Raw genomic sequence first — 16,421 nt, 5'->3', positions numbered from 1 at the left:
CACATGCGCAATAGCAACCGCTTTGCTGGTCGCCATTTTGTACCTCCAGGTGCAAAGCTTTTCAGCGAGTAAAACAGCATTTATATTTGTCAGAATCTTTTATATTTACTGCTGTCTACTTCCAAAGGCTGTGATTGATCGTAAAGTACGTTGATAAGGGCTTTAATGTGGCGGATTTTCGCGTTGTCGGGCTGACGACAAGGTCCTTTGCTTTCACGTGCTCAATCAGGTAAGTCATTGAAACCGGTTGTTTGTGTTTAGGGTGTTTTGCGACGTTGTTTGACGCGAAGAAAAGACGGAAATCGCGTTACGGAACAGTCAGCTTAAGAGGAAGTTATCGTTATTGATTCAGAGAAGCTTAGCGGCGAAAAAAAACTACAGCCGGCGAGTGTGCTAACAAAATTCCACCGGTTCATGAACATGCAGACTGAAGTGAAAATCAATCTGAGCTGAAAAAAGGAACTATTGGCTTTTCTTTTACTGTTAAGTGTTGTAGGTTCCACATGGTTGAATTAAGTAGATCCTATCATGTTAATCTAATAAGTCATACCAAAACAATCACAAAAAATTTGTAATTTACTTTCAATCATTGGGTAAATAGCCTGATAACAGATTGCAGTGTAACCTTATTTGTACCTACGCATTGCCGAGAGAGCAAAATGTGGTTCTGACCTCATGTACCATTTACACAAGAACCTGTTTTTTAAGACCAAATAGTACACTTCAGCTAACCAATGAACCCTAAACAAATGACATATTTATTTATTTCCAAATACTTGCTTTCCATCAATATCATGACTCTTAGCAAGGTCATTTCCTTGTGTTCAAGGGCAGGACATAGTGAAGCCTGAAATCTGGCCAGGTTAATGTGGTGCCCCCTTGAAAATAGGCATTAAAGGGATGTTACAACAAGTGGTGTGTGTATGGGCTTTCATAGTTATGAAAGTTGTGCGGATGTTTTTGTTGTTGACCAGGTGTTTTTGTTTGTCTGTGTGATTGAAAAATGACAAAATGTTTATGATACTGGGGGTGGCAAGTTATTCACATTTTATTATAATGACGATATAGTTCTTATTTTTTTCATTTTCCTCCATGTTTGTATAGTTGCAAAATAAAAATAATTCTAGCACACAGTCTCACGATGCAATAGCGTGTCCCTTCAAATAATCTGGCTAATTTTATTTCAATAAGAAGTTTCTTTGATAAAGATTTGGTAATAAAAATCAGCAATAAAAACGAATGATGTTTCGACCTCTCCAAGGTCATGTTCAAGTTCAAGTAAAATATAAAATAGCATACAAATATAAAAGTCTAAAAAGTAAATGGGAATTTAAAAACCTTAAAGCATGTTAACATGCATAATTATCTAAACAAATAGCTTTGCACAAATTGAGTGACACTGTTTGTTAAGCATTGGTTTCAGTTCCTTAATAAAAAGCATTTCAAACATGAGGCAAAGATGAGACCAACTGAGGAAAAAGCATGGCATTGAACCAGATAACATCATGTGAAGTTTTAACATCCTAAAAAAGTGTGAAAACAAACTGGATTGCCTCATCTTAATCAAATTTGGTTTTGACATTCCTTTCTCTATTATAATGTAGTTTCTAATGGTGACCATAATGTAAGGTTGTACTTTACAAGCACCAGTCAGTATTTATTAAGGCAAGGTCTTTTTCAAACAGGGTCTGTATCACTTTACAGCTGGAAAAGGAGTCAAAATAGTTCAAGGTATCTTTCCTGGTCACCTGCTTTGATCTGTAATCTGTAGTGTCTAGGCAGGAAAAAATATGCCATAAAAGCGATATGTTGGTGTCATCATGATGCCATTGTCAAGGTGATTATGGAAATATTCTGCAAGTCCTTTATAGGAAGGTCTTGCAGAATATTTTTATGGGACTCGCAGATTATTTCTCTTATGAGCTTGACAGTGGTATCATGAAGACACTGTTACCTTTCACACTGCAAAGGTCTACTTTGTTTTAATGTATGAAGAATTTTGGCAAATGAAAAGTACCAAAAAAAAAAAAGTGACATTAACATTTTGTGAAATAAGATTTCCTGAAAAAAGGAATATAACTATGTGAAAGAGTAATTTGACCTGGTTTCAGTTCCATTGTTAACTTGCATGTGTACAAGGTAAAAAATACAGCCTTACAGATTGAGGAAGACTGTGTAACTGCATGAGCTACAGTGGCCAAGAACTGTTTTGTTTGTATTCCTTGGACATCATGATTTTTATTATTTATGTTACACAGATTCTGTAAGATCCTGGGCTTTAAATGCAAAGAAGGGGAGCACCTCCCCCACGGGGATTCAGAGACAGACCATTCCCTCCCCCACCACCACCAGATTATTATGATGAATTTGATCACCGACCACCTCCTTCACCTCCATGGGAGCACCGCAACCACTTTGGACATCCGCCATCACCACCACCTCCACCTGGACGGCCACCAAGATTCTGGGATGACCAGCCTTTGACACCACCTCCTCCTTGGGTCAGAGATGATTTTGATGGTCCTTCCAGACCTGCACCTTGGGATAAGGACTATCCTCCACCACGTTCATTTGCTGATGATGACTTTGACATACCACCCCCTCCTCCTCCCTACCCTTCGAATGGACCTCCTAGGGGAAGAGGGAGAGGCGGAGATGGACGAGGTGGCAACCGAGGTAGAGGGTTAGCTGGTGGTAGGGGGGATGCTTCATCTAGAGGAACGATGGCCCCTCGTGGTGCAAATCAAACAAGGGGTGCCCCTGCTAGGGTAGCAAGTAATGGTAGGGGTGCAAATTCAGCAAGGGGAGCTCCTAGTACATCAAGAGGAGCACCTAACAGGGGAGGGCCTAAGAGAGGAGCACCAAATAGAGGAGCCCGTGGAGGAACAAGCACAACAAGAGGTGCCTCTAATGGAAATGGATTAGCTAATGGAAGAGGTGGAAATACAGTCAGCAGTGGTAGAGGTACAGCCAAATGGTTGAGTGCTGTTAGGGGCGGTAACTCTGGTAGAGGTGGTTCAACCACACCAGGAGCTGTTGGAAACATGAACAGCAATCAGTCAAGCCCAGGAACTAACGTTGCAAAGCCAAATAATCAAAACTCTACAACAAATCCAGTTTCAAACGCTGGTCAAGTGAATCACACAAATTATTATTCAGCAAAGCAGAAAGAAAAGAGCACTGTGGTTAAAGGTATGTCGAAAGGACCTGAGATAAGGGGTATGAATATAAAGTGGAGGGTTGCACTAAAACTGGAACAAGTCGAAATTTGCTTTGGACAAGTACATGTACAGGGCTCCACACTAACTTTTCAACTTACTAGCCCAGTGGCTAGTGACAACCTAGATGTTACTAGCAAAAAAATTTTACTGGCCAAGTGTTGACTTTGGCTGGGTGCAATAACAGCAGAATTACTAATAAGACTTGAAAGCACAATCCAAGCAACTCTCTTTAATACATATTGTTGGTAATTACATTGTACTTAAACCAGTTCCAATAATACAACAACAAGATATATTATATTTATAAAACAATGTGAAAAATGAAAAAGAGTACATTAGCATTTTGATGGTGGACGTTTGAGACTTAGGGCCTGATTACATGGCGAATTTCAGCCTGGCTTCTGAAATAAATTCTCATGACATCAAATTGGCGATTACGTGAAGAAGGATTCAGCCCGGGCAAATGGACTGAAAAGTCTGAAAAAATTCCATGTAATCGAAATGGAATTTCAGCCCGGACTGAAAAGCAGGAAACAAGATGGCTGCCGCTATGAAGTAGAAGCGATCTCAGTGGAATAAAGGCAATAAAATAGAGAATCTCTCTAATTTCAAAGCTTAGATGGAATATAAGAACATCGAGACAAGGTTTAACAGCACGAGGCTGTCAGGGAGGCCATGAACTTGGCAAGCTTGAGGACATATTTCCTTTCTATAAAAGTACGTCTTTCTGGCTGAGAGACAGGTTTTGTTTCAGTTCCATCATCATTGTAGGGTATTACTATCCCAAAAAGTTAAAAATTGAGCGCCAACAAAAGGTCAAACTATGAGAGAAGCAATACGCCTATTTTCACGATTCGTGTTCTCTGTGCCATTTTGATTCTCTGGAGGCTTTTCGCACACAATTTCATATTTGGCGCCGAGGCTAATATTTCAGCCTGGGCTGAAATTTGTTGTGTAATCGCAACAAAATTTCAGCCCCCCTCGCTGGACTGAAATTCACCATGTAATCAGGCCCTTACACTTTCTTCCTGAGTGGGTCGTTTCTTTTCAGAACTCTGGTTTTTTGGCTTTTTCTTTAGTACTGCTGGTAAAGAACCCTCTTATATCCATTATGGAATTTTAAGGGAAAAAAATCAATGCAGTTTTGCACCTGAAACCTCTTGACCAGTTGACATATAGTTGGCACACCTTGGGTCATGCTTGACTGGTAATGTTAAACACAAGGGCGAACCAATTTATCACTGAATTGCACTGGTTTTAATTTTGTTCAATGGCCTTGTGTTTTCCTCACATCAAATCTCTCAAGCCAACAGATCACAAAGAAAAATCCAGTGATTATCCCAAAAAAACTTTCAGGACTCTGTTTTTCTTTGAGACTTTGTTGTAAAAATATCGAGACCCCAAGACATCATGATTTTAACAACTGTTGAGACTTCTTCAGTCTCTTCACAGACAGGAGCTGTAGAATTCAAACTGTTTCAAAAGCAACATTAGCAAAATTTGACTGCTAATAAATGTCAAAGGAAATAAATCTTTCTCATGTAATTATTTTTGCAGTGGTAAGTTTTGTCAGTATAGACACAACGTTAAATCACCTATATGTTGTTATGCTAAATGAAATGTCATCCCTTTACAGTTCTGCACGATTTTGTGCATGATTTTATCACGATACTCATGTTTTGTGCTACTAATTTTGTAACAAGAAAAGAACATTGATGTGTGCTTTCAGAAAATGCTGTCTTGTTTGTCAAATATTTCTTTTTACATAATAACATGTTCAGTTTTAATACCCTTCCAAGTACCACACAGCGAAAAGTAAACATGATACGACCACAATGAAATTCTGACCTTGTTTCCGAGAAAAGTGTTAGTGTTTGTCTTCCGTGAGGAAGACAGATACTAGTTTGGCCAATTTCATTTTGCTTACTAGCCAAAGTGGCTGGTGGAAATCAGAAACCTACTAGCCAAAACTAAATTTGTACTAGTCTGTGGCGAGTTGGCTACCGTTAGTGTTGAGCCCTGCCTGTACATGAAACTTCACCTCAATATACATGTACTTCCTAAAGGATCCCCTACCAGGTGATCTTGCAGCTCAAATGTACTACGTTCTTCATCGTTAGCATGCATTTTTGCCTGCACTACTTTTTAACTTCTTTCTTTAATTCCTATTTGCAGCTGCTATCCCAGGACAAGCAAACTTCATTTCATTTAAGAACAGTCTCCAAGAATGCTGTCAAAAGCAGCAGTTGCCTGTTCCTTCATATGCCACATGGAAAAATAGTTTTGGCTACTCGGCTAAGGTTGAGGTGGCGAATAATATCTTTAAAAGTGCAGGAATCCAAGGAGATCGCAAAGAAGCTGAGCAGGGAGCTGCTTACACTGCTCTAATAAATCTTGGGTTGATTGACTCTTCAGTGAAGTTTGATGTGAAAACAGCTGCAGGTACAGTGAAGCTAGATAACATTATTCCGATAATGACGAGACCAAAGAGAAACAGTGAGCTTTGTTTCTATGAGACCCTCAAAAAACTCAGTGTTTCTCTTGGAGCAGGTCAAAGTGTTTGGTCATAATATTCATACCTTCCAAATGAAAAAAAACAAAACGCTCTGATTTTTTCCACAGCAGTCTAAAAACTGAAAGCAACATGATTTTTTAACACTCTCCAATTCTTTGAGGGTTTGAATTTAGCTTTGAGATATCCTTCCCTTAAACAAATTAATGTTTTCTAGACAAACAATTCTAACTATTGACTCCTGAACATAGAAAAAACATTGAATATAGACTAAAAGTTAGCTATTCAGAACAAGTAAAACTTAAGTGAGCTTTTCACAACAGAAGCAAACCACTTTCATTGGATGTTCTGTATCTTTCAATAAAATGCAAGCTCTACAACAAACACTCAGTGGGAGGGGTATGTTTTTTTCTCAAACAACATAATGCCAGGGTCCGAAATTAACTTTTTCTGGCAGACGCCAACTGGTGACTGAAAGTTTTTTTTCAATCGCCAAATGGAAAAATGTGGTCGCCAAAAAGTGTCAATAAAATTTTTCCTTTGCAGCGAAACACAAACCTAAATTTTTGGTCGCCACAGGCTTGCCGGCAAAATATTTGGAATTGATGTGATCAGGAATCAAACCAGTGCTGAAATCATCTTTTGACCACTTTGACAGAACTACATTTCCACCTTTTGATGCCCAGAGAATATCAAAATCTTCATGTAATTTCTTTGTGGATGTTCCATCTCCACCTTGTAATAAATTACGGAAAGATTTCAGAACATCTTTGGACACCACATCGCCTGAATAAATATTCATGGCGAAAGAACGCACGGGGCCTCCTATGGTATCATGTAGACCCTGGGCCATCCTCTGTAACTTTCTCATCATTACTGTTTATTGCTGGACTCTTATACTTGTACATAGCAATTTCCATGACATTAAATAGTTGATAGTGACTTATCAAACTACCTCCCTTGATAATCATGTCCTTTTCAAAATGCAGTATTATTTCCCTTGGGAGATTCTATAGTGTAGATGACACCATCATTCATCTTGAACGTGATCACAAACACACTCACAAAGTCAATTTTTATCAACAAAATTACCTGTGATAACAATAGGCCTACACAACTCCTATCCATGTGTCATAGCGGCTTTGAAAGTTCTGCTCAAACTAGCATATCTTTAAGGATCTGCCCCTTTTGTACAAGAAAGGATCTTTGAATATTTCACTAAGTAATGGTTGAAATGGAAAGAGATTAACAAGAGCACAAAATCCTCTGCTTCCTGAAACTATGAGATCATTTCCTATATATGTACATTAACAATGAAGCTTTTCACAAATCAAATCAACTGTCTCTCAACAGACTCAAAAGCAACTTAGTTTAGTGATGGGACTGTACTTGAATCTGTCTATCTGGAAACTAGTTTTAGACTATCCATTTCACCTCCCCCTGGAATTTCCTGGGCCTTTGCCCCCTCCCACCCCTTGAAAATTTTAAGTCTCTCTGTGGTGGGGGTATGGAGATTTTCTGCCACCGCACATTTATAGAACATGTTTGAGTGTTGACATTTGCTTAGTACGGTTTCTTAAACTTTATACTATCACTAACACTAACATTTACCATACAGCAAAAGATGTATGCCAGGCCCCCAATTATTTTGTCTTTTCTCTAATTTTTAAACGGCTTGGAAAGAATACTGCCACATTAACATGGTTTTACCTTATCAATATTCCCTGACAAAAGCTATGTTACTCTTGCAGTGATCAAGCGACCTGCTATAGACAACAGTATGATTCATGATTCTTCTGGAAAACGGATCAAACTTGATTCAACATCGCCTGTAGCCACCTCCTTCAAGAGCAGACTTAATGAATTCTGCCAAAAGTTTCGCCTTTCCATTCCATCCTACGACACTGAGAAAGTTGAGAATGGCAAAGGGTTCATTACCACTGTCGTCTTCAACAACAAAGTTTATAAAAGCAATGGTCCACAGACAACTAAGAAGCAGGCAGAACAGAATGCAGCTCAAGTTGTTCTTCACATGTTGAACCAGTGTCCCCCGCCAGCTCCAAGTTTTCACGATTATATTGAACAGTGCAGGCAGCTTACTTCAACACAGAATAAAACCACAGAATCCAGTGCTGCTGAGACGTCTACTGCTGCTGTTTCCACCACAAGTAAGGCTTACTTTAGTTGTAAAAAGTAATAAGAAATAACTTTGTAAATTTTTAAAATAGCATTCCAGTACATGTAAGTTGGCATGATGGCCTGATAGTTAGTGTGCTGGCCTCTGGATCGAGTGGTATGAGGTTCGAGCCCTAGCCAGGCTCTCAGACAAGACACTTTACTCTCCTAGCACCTATCTCCACCCAGGTGTATAAGTGGGTACTGGCAAATTTAGTACTGGGGTCAGCCCTGTAAGGACTGGCATCCTATCCAAGGGGGAGTAGAAATACGCCCGGTCGCTTCATGGTACAGAAACCGGGAAAAGCTCCTGCTTAACCTGGTAAGCCACTTGCCCGCCTTAACTGTTCACTACATGTATGTAATCCACAGTCATTCCATAGGCACTGTTCAGAAATAGTTGCCATTGATTTTCAACATTTTGAATTTATTTCCTTTATGAAGAAAGTAATGTTTTACTTAATTAGTCAAAGTAGAAACCAAATGTACATGCAAGACTGTAATTTCATGGAAATCTCTATTCATGCACCTTTGATTTTAGAACTCTAGCCATAACCTTTTGTCTGTTTAACAATCATTCTGACATTTCAGTAGCATACATTTTGAGCCAATTGTTGATGTCATGATTAGTGTTGTCAGTATTATTGTTTTGACAACTGGGTTACACAAAAGCTTGCATGGTGGCCTTGGAGAAAACAGTCTATTCTAATAAAGGACACCCAAAGACGAGAAACAGTACCATGAGAGGTAAAGTGTACATGTACTGTGTAAGCTCAAAATCACTTGAGTCGAAAGCTTACAGCAACAAATACACTCTTTTTCTATATAAGAATATACATATTTTATAAGAATATTGAGGCTGAAATTTGCGTAATGTTAAGAAAATTAGAATATTGTAAAAATAAACCCGAGGCTGAGATTTTGAAAAGAATTTAATTTTGTGTGTAGAAAGTTTCTTAAATTCAGTACATTTATATGTTTTTATCTAAACTGTATAAAATTCTTCTTTTCTCTAAACGGCAAAACTAGCCAAAAAAAAAAAAAATCGACAAAAACAGTAGTAGCGGTACGTTCGATGCTTATAACATTTCTGCATGTGTTTTATCAGGCTTTATTATATAGCTCTGTCTCACAAGGTTTAAGAACTACCAAATTCACGAATTTGATTGGTTGAAATCGATATTGAAAGCGGTTTAGATTTTCCCATCTAGGCTGGCATCTAGACCGGTAATGTTTTGCAGTAAAAACGTTGCAAACTAAAATGCAAGATCATTGTCTATTTTCTTCTACCAATATTTATTTATGGAAGTGCCAAAAAGCCTGATGAGAAAAAAAAAGTAAAGAGGACGCGCAAACTTTGGCAGAATTAAATTCAGCTAATCGCTGTTCGCAAGCAAAATGTCAGTTAGTACAAACCAGTTAAATTAAATTAAATTCTTGCTGTTTGACGCATAATAAAAATCTTATTAACCGAGCTTAGTAGGTCTGTATGGGAAAATCTTGACCACGGTTGTGTGTACAGACCTCACTGCATTTGGTCTGTACTCGCGACCTCGGTCAAGATTCTCCCATACAGACCTCCTGCACGGTTAATAAGAGCTAATTATTTCCTGCAGTCTGGCTCTAAACTTACTTCAACGCCATCAATGTGGGTAAAACGGAAATGTCATTCGCTATAATGTGAGGATATCCACAAGACTATTTTCAGCCTAAAATCGGCAGAAAAAATAAGAACATTCAGACTGAACCGGAAAATTATTCTTACTTAAAAAAAGAGCGTAACTCTTTCAATCCATCGCTCAAGATACAAGTTCTCCATACTGATTGTCACGTGTTTCCTTAAATATCAGTTTGGAGAATTTGGTGGTAAATCGAGACTTCCCTAAATTATTATTTTTTGATTCTTGTTTTACTCAGCGTCAGAAATTCAAGTGTGTAGTCATGTAGATTACTTTGAACTATCCCCAAACAATCGAGTTGGCGTTTTGCTTTGCCGAGAGTCTTGGTCAAGGTGTCTCTGGAAAAATCTTTGCACGTATATTGGTAGTGCTTCATTGGTGTTGTATCCTATTTCCTTACATTGTTGGAAACTTAGTCTGCTTTGTGCGAGAAAACCCGTGGCAAAAATTTTAGACTTCACAATTACACAAGAGTTTCCCTGGTGTCTTTCTCTCTCTCTCTTAGCCTGCGAGCGGGCTCTCTTTCTTGAAGCAACTATGCACAAAACGGAAGGGCTGTGGGATCTAGAACGTGTAACATGCGCACGAGCAGGATAGTCTCCATTCGCGTCTCCCACGTTCCACGCGATGACTATTGGGGGCGGGTCATGTGGCGGGGAAGCGACTACTGAAAGTATTGAATTAGTAGCGTGTCATGTTACGTTGTGTTAGATTACATCAACACGTTTTGCTTTTGTTTCTGGGCGTTCAACGAGACTGGAAGGAGGTTTTCTTCATTTCTGTGGATTCCTTAAACTTTGCGTGACAAAAATCAAATGATGTCTCGGAATTCTGGGATTACGAGGATCGCTGTAGAGCACAGTCTGTTTTTACACAGTCTTCAGGTAGAAACTGAGATAGACAATGGGAAGAGCAGGCGGCCGACATGTCAGTGACACAACCTTGACACGCAGACAAACTTAGTCAGCTTATCACCTTGGCATGTCTTTTTTTCATCTGAATCATTGTCTGAAACATTGTCTGATATGAAACAGTGTCTGGTCTGGTTGTCAGGTCCTGTACAGACGCGTGGCACAGTAATTAAGAACCTCCTAGTTGTTGTGCTCGCCATAAAGGACAAGAAAGCCTTCAAATATACTTTGAGTTATTATTCAGTGTGATTTTCACCGAGTGATAAGAACATAACCAACAACGAAGTACCGTATACTTGAGGAGTGTTTTGGACAAAGCTACTTTTCATCGCAAGATTCCTGCTGTGTAGTATTTTTGTCTATTTTTATCCTTGAAATAAAGCATGCTTTAATGGCGGGGATGAGAAGGTTGCACCTAATCCAGAGTAATCTGCCTGGGAACGTATGTGCTGAATGTTCTTCACCAGTTAAAAAACTATTGTAATGTTCTTTGCAAAACACGAAGACTAAAAACCACTTTGCTTGGACGCGCCGTGCTAACACATTCCTTCACCAGCGTTCGTGAGGCATTTCAAGTAGCTTCTCATGAGCGTGGTTGGATATTGAAACAACTGCATTGAGACTTCCGGAACATATCGACATACATGTATCGTATTTTATTGGGAGGTAAACGCTCGATCTCTGGTGACTATTTGTCATAATTGTCGAGCGAGTATTTCAAACCCAATGTCAAATACCAAGCCCTCAAACGCGTTTTGTCCTTTGTCCTGTTTCGATCAAATCTGAAAATTATTTCGTACATAAGCTCTGCCTTCTGAGAGATGTTTTAGACTTTTTTCAACATCACAGAACAAGTAGGCTTAACCCCACATCTTGCCCGACAACTTTGCGGGGTTTTGAGATAGCCGATGCACGTTTCCCTTTCATAAACGGTCGTTGCCATTTTCGCGACGCGTAGAAATTTTTCCCCCTAAATTAAAGAAAAAAAAAGCTGTAAGTCACTACGCAGTATCGAACCCAGAATCTCTCGCATGCTAACATCCCTCTCTTACCACTACACCACCAGGTTTATCCGCCAAATCCCCGCAAAATTTAATTAGAAAAGGTGACTTTTTTATGCATGGCATATATGGTATTGCCCTAACCAGCAAATGAAAGCTAACCGCAAGCAAACCAGTGTGAAAGTGAACAATTAGCATTGGGTGAGTGCTTGTTAGTCTTCACCAAATTATAACCACTTTCAATCTAGTCCAGGCCTAAACTAGCGCAGGCATGGCATCGGCCATTCCGAAAAGCTCGGTTATCAATCATGACATCGACTGTTTACGAAAGGGAAATCAGGTTCGCTGATGGTAAGGATATCTAAGAGAAAATGATTTGAATTTGAGGAAACCGTGCTCGAGATAGGGAGGTTGTGCTTTACTTTTTTTAGCAGGGTCATTATCAAACAAAGAAGTATGTGTGTGTGTGAAGTCAGGGCCAGTGTAATTTGTCTAAGCTTAGTCTAGGCATGCTTGGCACGTCTCAATGAGGAATAGGAGAATTTATACCTTATGATGCGGAATTCAACTTTGAGACTAATCCCAGATTATCCTTGAACCTAATGGGCAACACTTATAGACACGCGCCCACGGTGTTCATTTGATGAAATCCGGCGGTATTTGTTATCGGTACTTGGACGGTTTACGAGGGGTAATAGAGAAAATTTGTGGCTGTAACGGACTCCATAAAACAACAAGAAGGGTGTACTTAAACAATTTGAGTAATATTAAAGCGCTATGTCAACTTTGCATGACGTAGCAGTCAAAGTTGAAAGTTTTAGTGGCGTTTGTTCAGTTTGTAGTCACCCGATGTGATAGAATCGGGCGCAGTAACGAGGAAGATTCTTAATGGCTTGCAGTTTTGTACTCGTTTGTGACAATTGAAACGGCAATTACCACACCAGTGCAAATAGTTAGGTAAGCAAAAACATTTAGCCAGAGCGCGCGGGAGAGCCGTGCAAGTTAGCTCACGTTAGGTTTTGGTATCGAGTGTTATTGACTGAAAAATGCGTCTTTACTTCAATTTTTTAACCAAGTAATTAGTCATAATCAACAATCATCTCGTGTACAGCTGCTCAGTGAAAGCTGTTGCTCTTTGTGAACGGTAATCGTGTTCTTCGTGTTCGGTGGGAGTTGTCAAAGGGCACTGAAGTAAGCTCGTCCCCAGGGTTTCCACGTCCGTTCTTGTAGAGATCCTGGGAACGAGGTCGGTGTTGAGGACACGACATCAGTCTCATTCATGGTCATTCTGTTTTATATTTAATTGATTCCTTCTTTGCTTTCAGCAAATACAACTGTTGAGCAGATTTCCACAGCTGCAGCTCCAAACTTATCCACACCTTCAGTTCAACACTCTTCCATCCCAACAGTGCAGAAGATTTCTGCGCCTGTCTTACCACCCTCAGAGCCACTGACCGCGGCCAAACCGACCATGTTCACATCACACAAGAACAAGCTTCAGGAATATTGCCAGAAGTCCCGGCTCGACATGCCTGTTTACTCCAGTAATCGAGAAAATGGCGTCTTCACCTGCACGGTGAAAGTAGCGGGATCAGCATACACAAGCAGCGGCTGCAATACCAAGAAAGGTTCCGAACAAACGGCTGCCAATGTGGCGCTGAAAGCTTTGGGAATCGTTTAACGCGTTTACAGGATTCGTACGTAATTTTTATTGCGTTTTATCAAGGTTTGGACTCAGGAAGGCACAAGGTATGGAGAGTAGTATAGACCTTGTACGAGACTTGTTCGAGACTTTAACCCATGCGATATTGGAGTGACACGAGGTATTTGGCCTAGGAATGTTTTTGCTACCGGGTGCCATTTTGGACAATACGGTCTCCAGTGATCAAAGGCGAACTTTACCGAGAAGTCCCGCGTATTGCTCGAAGGGCGTTCGGACTCGCTTCGGAAAATCGTAGTCCAACATGGCGCCCAAATGGGTTGTTTATGAAGTGCTCGCTTTGTTCTGTCAGATGTCAACTGCCGAATCGAATCTTTATGGCTTCTTTTTTATAGGATCGCATGTTTGCGTTTGCAAGTCATTTACATTCTTTTCCTCGTTTCAGTGGGAGAAATAATTCTCCTCAAAGGCAGGGTACTTTGCTTTAGCACTTGGAGGATTTTTCGATTTTAATAGTGACTGAGAAATGTTAAATTAACAGAACAATTTTCACAAACCCAGGCTTCAACTGAATCTGATTTTTAGTCTGTGAAATGCTGGTTTTAATCCCGTAGTTTGATCGCGTTCACATGTGCACCTGTTGTATGTTATACTTGGCGGCTACGGAGACATTCTAATTTGTTGCGCAGTTTTTTTTTTTATCGTTTTTAATCGGAGTTTCATTTGTGGTTTCACATGTCGTGATGTGAACTGTAAATGTGCACAGTTGACTGAAAAGTTAACACTGAGGCCGAATCTAGGAAGGAATCGGGGGGCTTAACGGCTAAACCTGTTTGCAAATTCGTGTTGAACCGCAATGTTTAACATTCGTTTAATTGCCTCTCTACAGTGTTAACTGTTTTCATCCAAAGTTAAAGCAGCTTTGAAAATGACGCGGTGGGAGAACTAATCATATCTGGCCAATCAAAACCACACAAATCATGCAGTGAACCAATCAGAATCCGAACTAGTGCATGCAACCGGTGCCTAAGCGCGGGAACACATGCAAGCCGATCAAGCGCGGGAAAACGCTTTACGCTGCTGTTCCTGATTAGTTGAAAGCAGAAAGTGAGTTCTGATTGGTTATAGCATGTTACGTAGTTATTCAGTCAGTGGTGGGTGGAACTTTAAACTTCTCAGTTTCGTATTTTCAAAAACGTTTCAAATCCAGATGATACGGCCCATACTGGTCGGCTTACTCTTATGTAGGGTTCGTGTCAGTATTGTTAGGTACCATTTAACTCAAGATGGTTCAGACTCCTACGTATCTCCACAGGCTTCCTTTGAAATTCTACTTAACATTGGGTAGTTGTAAATTGGAGGTAACATTTACACTAGCTTATAAAGTAAGTCAGGTACATCAATTTCTAGTAGAAAAGTCGTCGATAGTTGGACAACGTTTTTGTCGAAAGTTGTATGTAGTGAACTTGTTTGGAATAAATTCCCTATAGACTGAACACTGGGTTTCCTTTGTAACAATTTAAAACCACGGCAATCACGTTCGTGAGGATCTCGTGCGTGGATATCTCGTGCGCCATGCTCTTATTTTATTTCTTTACTTGCTCAGGGCAACCTGACTTGTATCTGAAAGAGTTGGACAGTATGGCTCTCTACGAACTTCCTTTAGTTTCCCAACGACCTGACGCGGGGTTTAGATTCAAGTCCTTCCACAAATTCAGATTTTTTTTAGACAAGTAGCTCTTGACGTTGAGTTGCACCGCCTTTACAATGGAAATGGCGTAAATTGTGGAGTAAAGACAGACGTTTCTTTACAATAATAACAACAATTTGTTAATCATAGTTTTATAATTGTTGGGAAGGAAGTAAACGCGATTTCTCTGATGACGAACGAAACCCTTGTAATACCCACGCTTGTTGTGATTAACGTATATCGTTGTTTACAAAAGCTGTGAATCACGCGGTCTGCCTCTTTGTTTACTCTTTTATTTCTAAATCGAAGATTCTGGTTTGAAAGAAGCTATTTATCACACGCGCTAATAACCGGTTTGCATGGTTTCTGACAGTGCCATGACGTCACTGAAACCATTTGCTTGCCTTGAATCATTGGCTCGATTGACAGGTGAACGCTTGGTGACGTCAGAACGCGACTAACAAACTGTTCATTCAACGCCCGTCGTAGAATTGTTTTTGTATTTTTGTTAACGAGCCCTAAAGCTTTCTTTTCTCAGTTGTCCTGACAAACCCCAAGATGTTTCCTCACATCTAGAATTTTTAATTGGTTCTGTTTCTGTGATTCAATTTCTATCAATGATAAGAATCATTTCTGCTTAACACCTTTCTAAACCTTTGCTATTTCTGGAAATTTCTTAAAACAGTCGAACTTTTCATTAAAAGGTTTTTGTTCTTAAAAGATAAATTTCTTGATTGTGTAGTTTTAAGTCTTTCGTGTTTCGAACCTTAATGCCATTTCTCAAACAAATGTAGCATTAAACCGAAAACTAATGTTAGAAAAGAAAGTCGCTAAAATATTAATCACAGTTGTCTTTGCAAGCCATGAAACTTTAATGACGAAAATACATAAGAAATATGTACTCAATTGAATTTTGAACTCGTATAGCCTCATTATATGAACTTCTCTAAAAACCAAAGTCAATACAACTTCATTTAAAATTTACGCAATTTACATTCTTAACCAAACTGGGCTGTTACTACGAGCAACTTTTGTTGTCGAACAAACAAAGGGATGTGGAACTTTGTATTTTAGCTACACAATGTGACTGTTGTTTGTTACCTTTATATAAATTTGTTAACTTTAAGTGGCAGTGTTTTCGTGGGTGTTACGCCTACGAGAAAACTCAAACTTTAATCCGAAATGGTACCCGTTAGTAATTTCGAATTCAAGGAAAACCGACGAGAGTTGCGGAAAGAATTTATGACGCGCGTTTAAATATATTTATGAATGCTGATAGCAAAGGTGTTATTCGCTTTGCGATGACAATTTTGGTGAAAAGACAATGGAAGAAAAGCAGTAACCTTGGATTGAAAGTTAGCATACATCTGTTGAGAAATAAATACTGTCAAAAACAACTTTGGGTAATACGAGCGTAGTTAATTAGCTATTTTTAGCTGAAACTGATAGGAGGACTGAGAATTTGCTTTCTTAGTCTCAAGATCAAAATATGAATTCTCTTCTTTGATTGCATGTGTTTTTTCAAGAGAAAGTATTGGGAATCTGTTATTATATCCGGGCAATTCCCCCCCC

General features: G+C 39.5%; 1 protein-coding gene across 2 annotated transcripts; it reads left to right on the top strand.

The window, feature by feature from the left end:
* The first annotated feature begins 34 nt into the window (after positions 1-34).
* LOC145466531 (uncharacterized) lies at positions 35-14,655 on the top strand. Of its 2 annotated transcripts, XM_081450254.1 has the most exons (6): positions 35-229; positions 1,686-1,731; positions 2,259-3,192; positions 5,397-5,663; positions 7,485-7,901; positions 12,825-14,655. In XM_081450254.1, exons 3-6 carry the CDS (start codon positions 2,283-2,285, stop codon positions 13,178-13,180), a joined length of 1,950 nt encoding a protein of 649 aa, XP_081306380.1. In that variant the 5' UTR covers positions 35-229; positions 1,686-1,731; positions 2,259-2,282; the 3' UTR covers positions 13,181-14,655. The 2 variants fall into 2 exon arrangements, with proteins under 2 accessions (XP_081306380.1, XP_081306381.1); XM_081450255.1 differs by lacking the exon at positions 1,686-1,731.
* The last annotated feature ends 1,766 nt before the right edge of the window (positions 14,656-16,421 follow it).

Source organism: Orbicella franksi, chromosome 13, assembly GCF_964199315.1.
Source record: "Orbicella franksi chromosome 13, jaOrbFran1.1, whole genome shotgun sequence".
NCBI classification, from domain to species: Eukaryota; Metazoa; Cnidaria; class Anthozoa; order Scleractinia; family Merulinidae; genus Orbicella; species Orbicella franksi.
Note: the sequence above shows the minus strand (reverse complement) of the source record. Positions and strands in the feature narration are given on the sequence as shown.

Coding starts and splice junctions, on each gene's coding strand:
- LOC145466531 (XM_081450255.1), top strand. CDS start 2,283: ATGCAAAGAAGGGGAGCACCTCCCCCACGGGGATTCAGAGACAGACCA. Junction 3,193..5,396: donor AAAGAGCACTGTGGTTAAAG/GTATGTCGAAAG, acceptor TCCTATTTGCAG/CTGCTATCCCAGGACAAGCA. Junction 5,664..7,484: donor TGATGTGAAAACAGCTGCAG/GTACAGTGAAGC, acceptor TTACTCTTGCAG/TGATCAAGCGACCTGCTATA.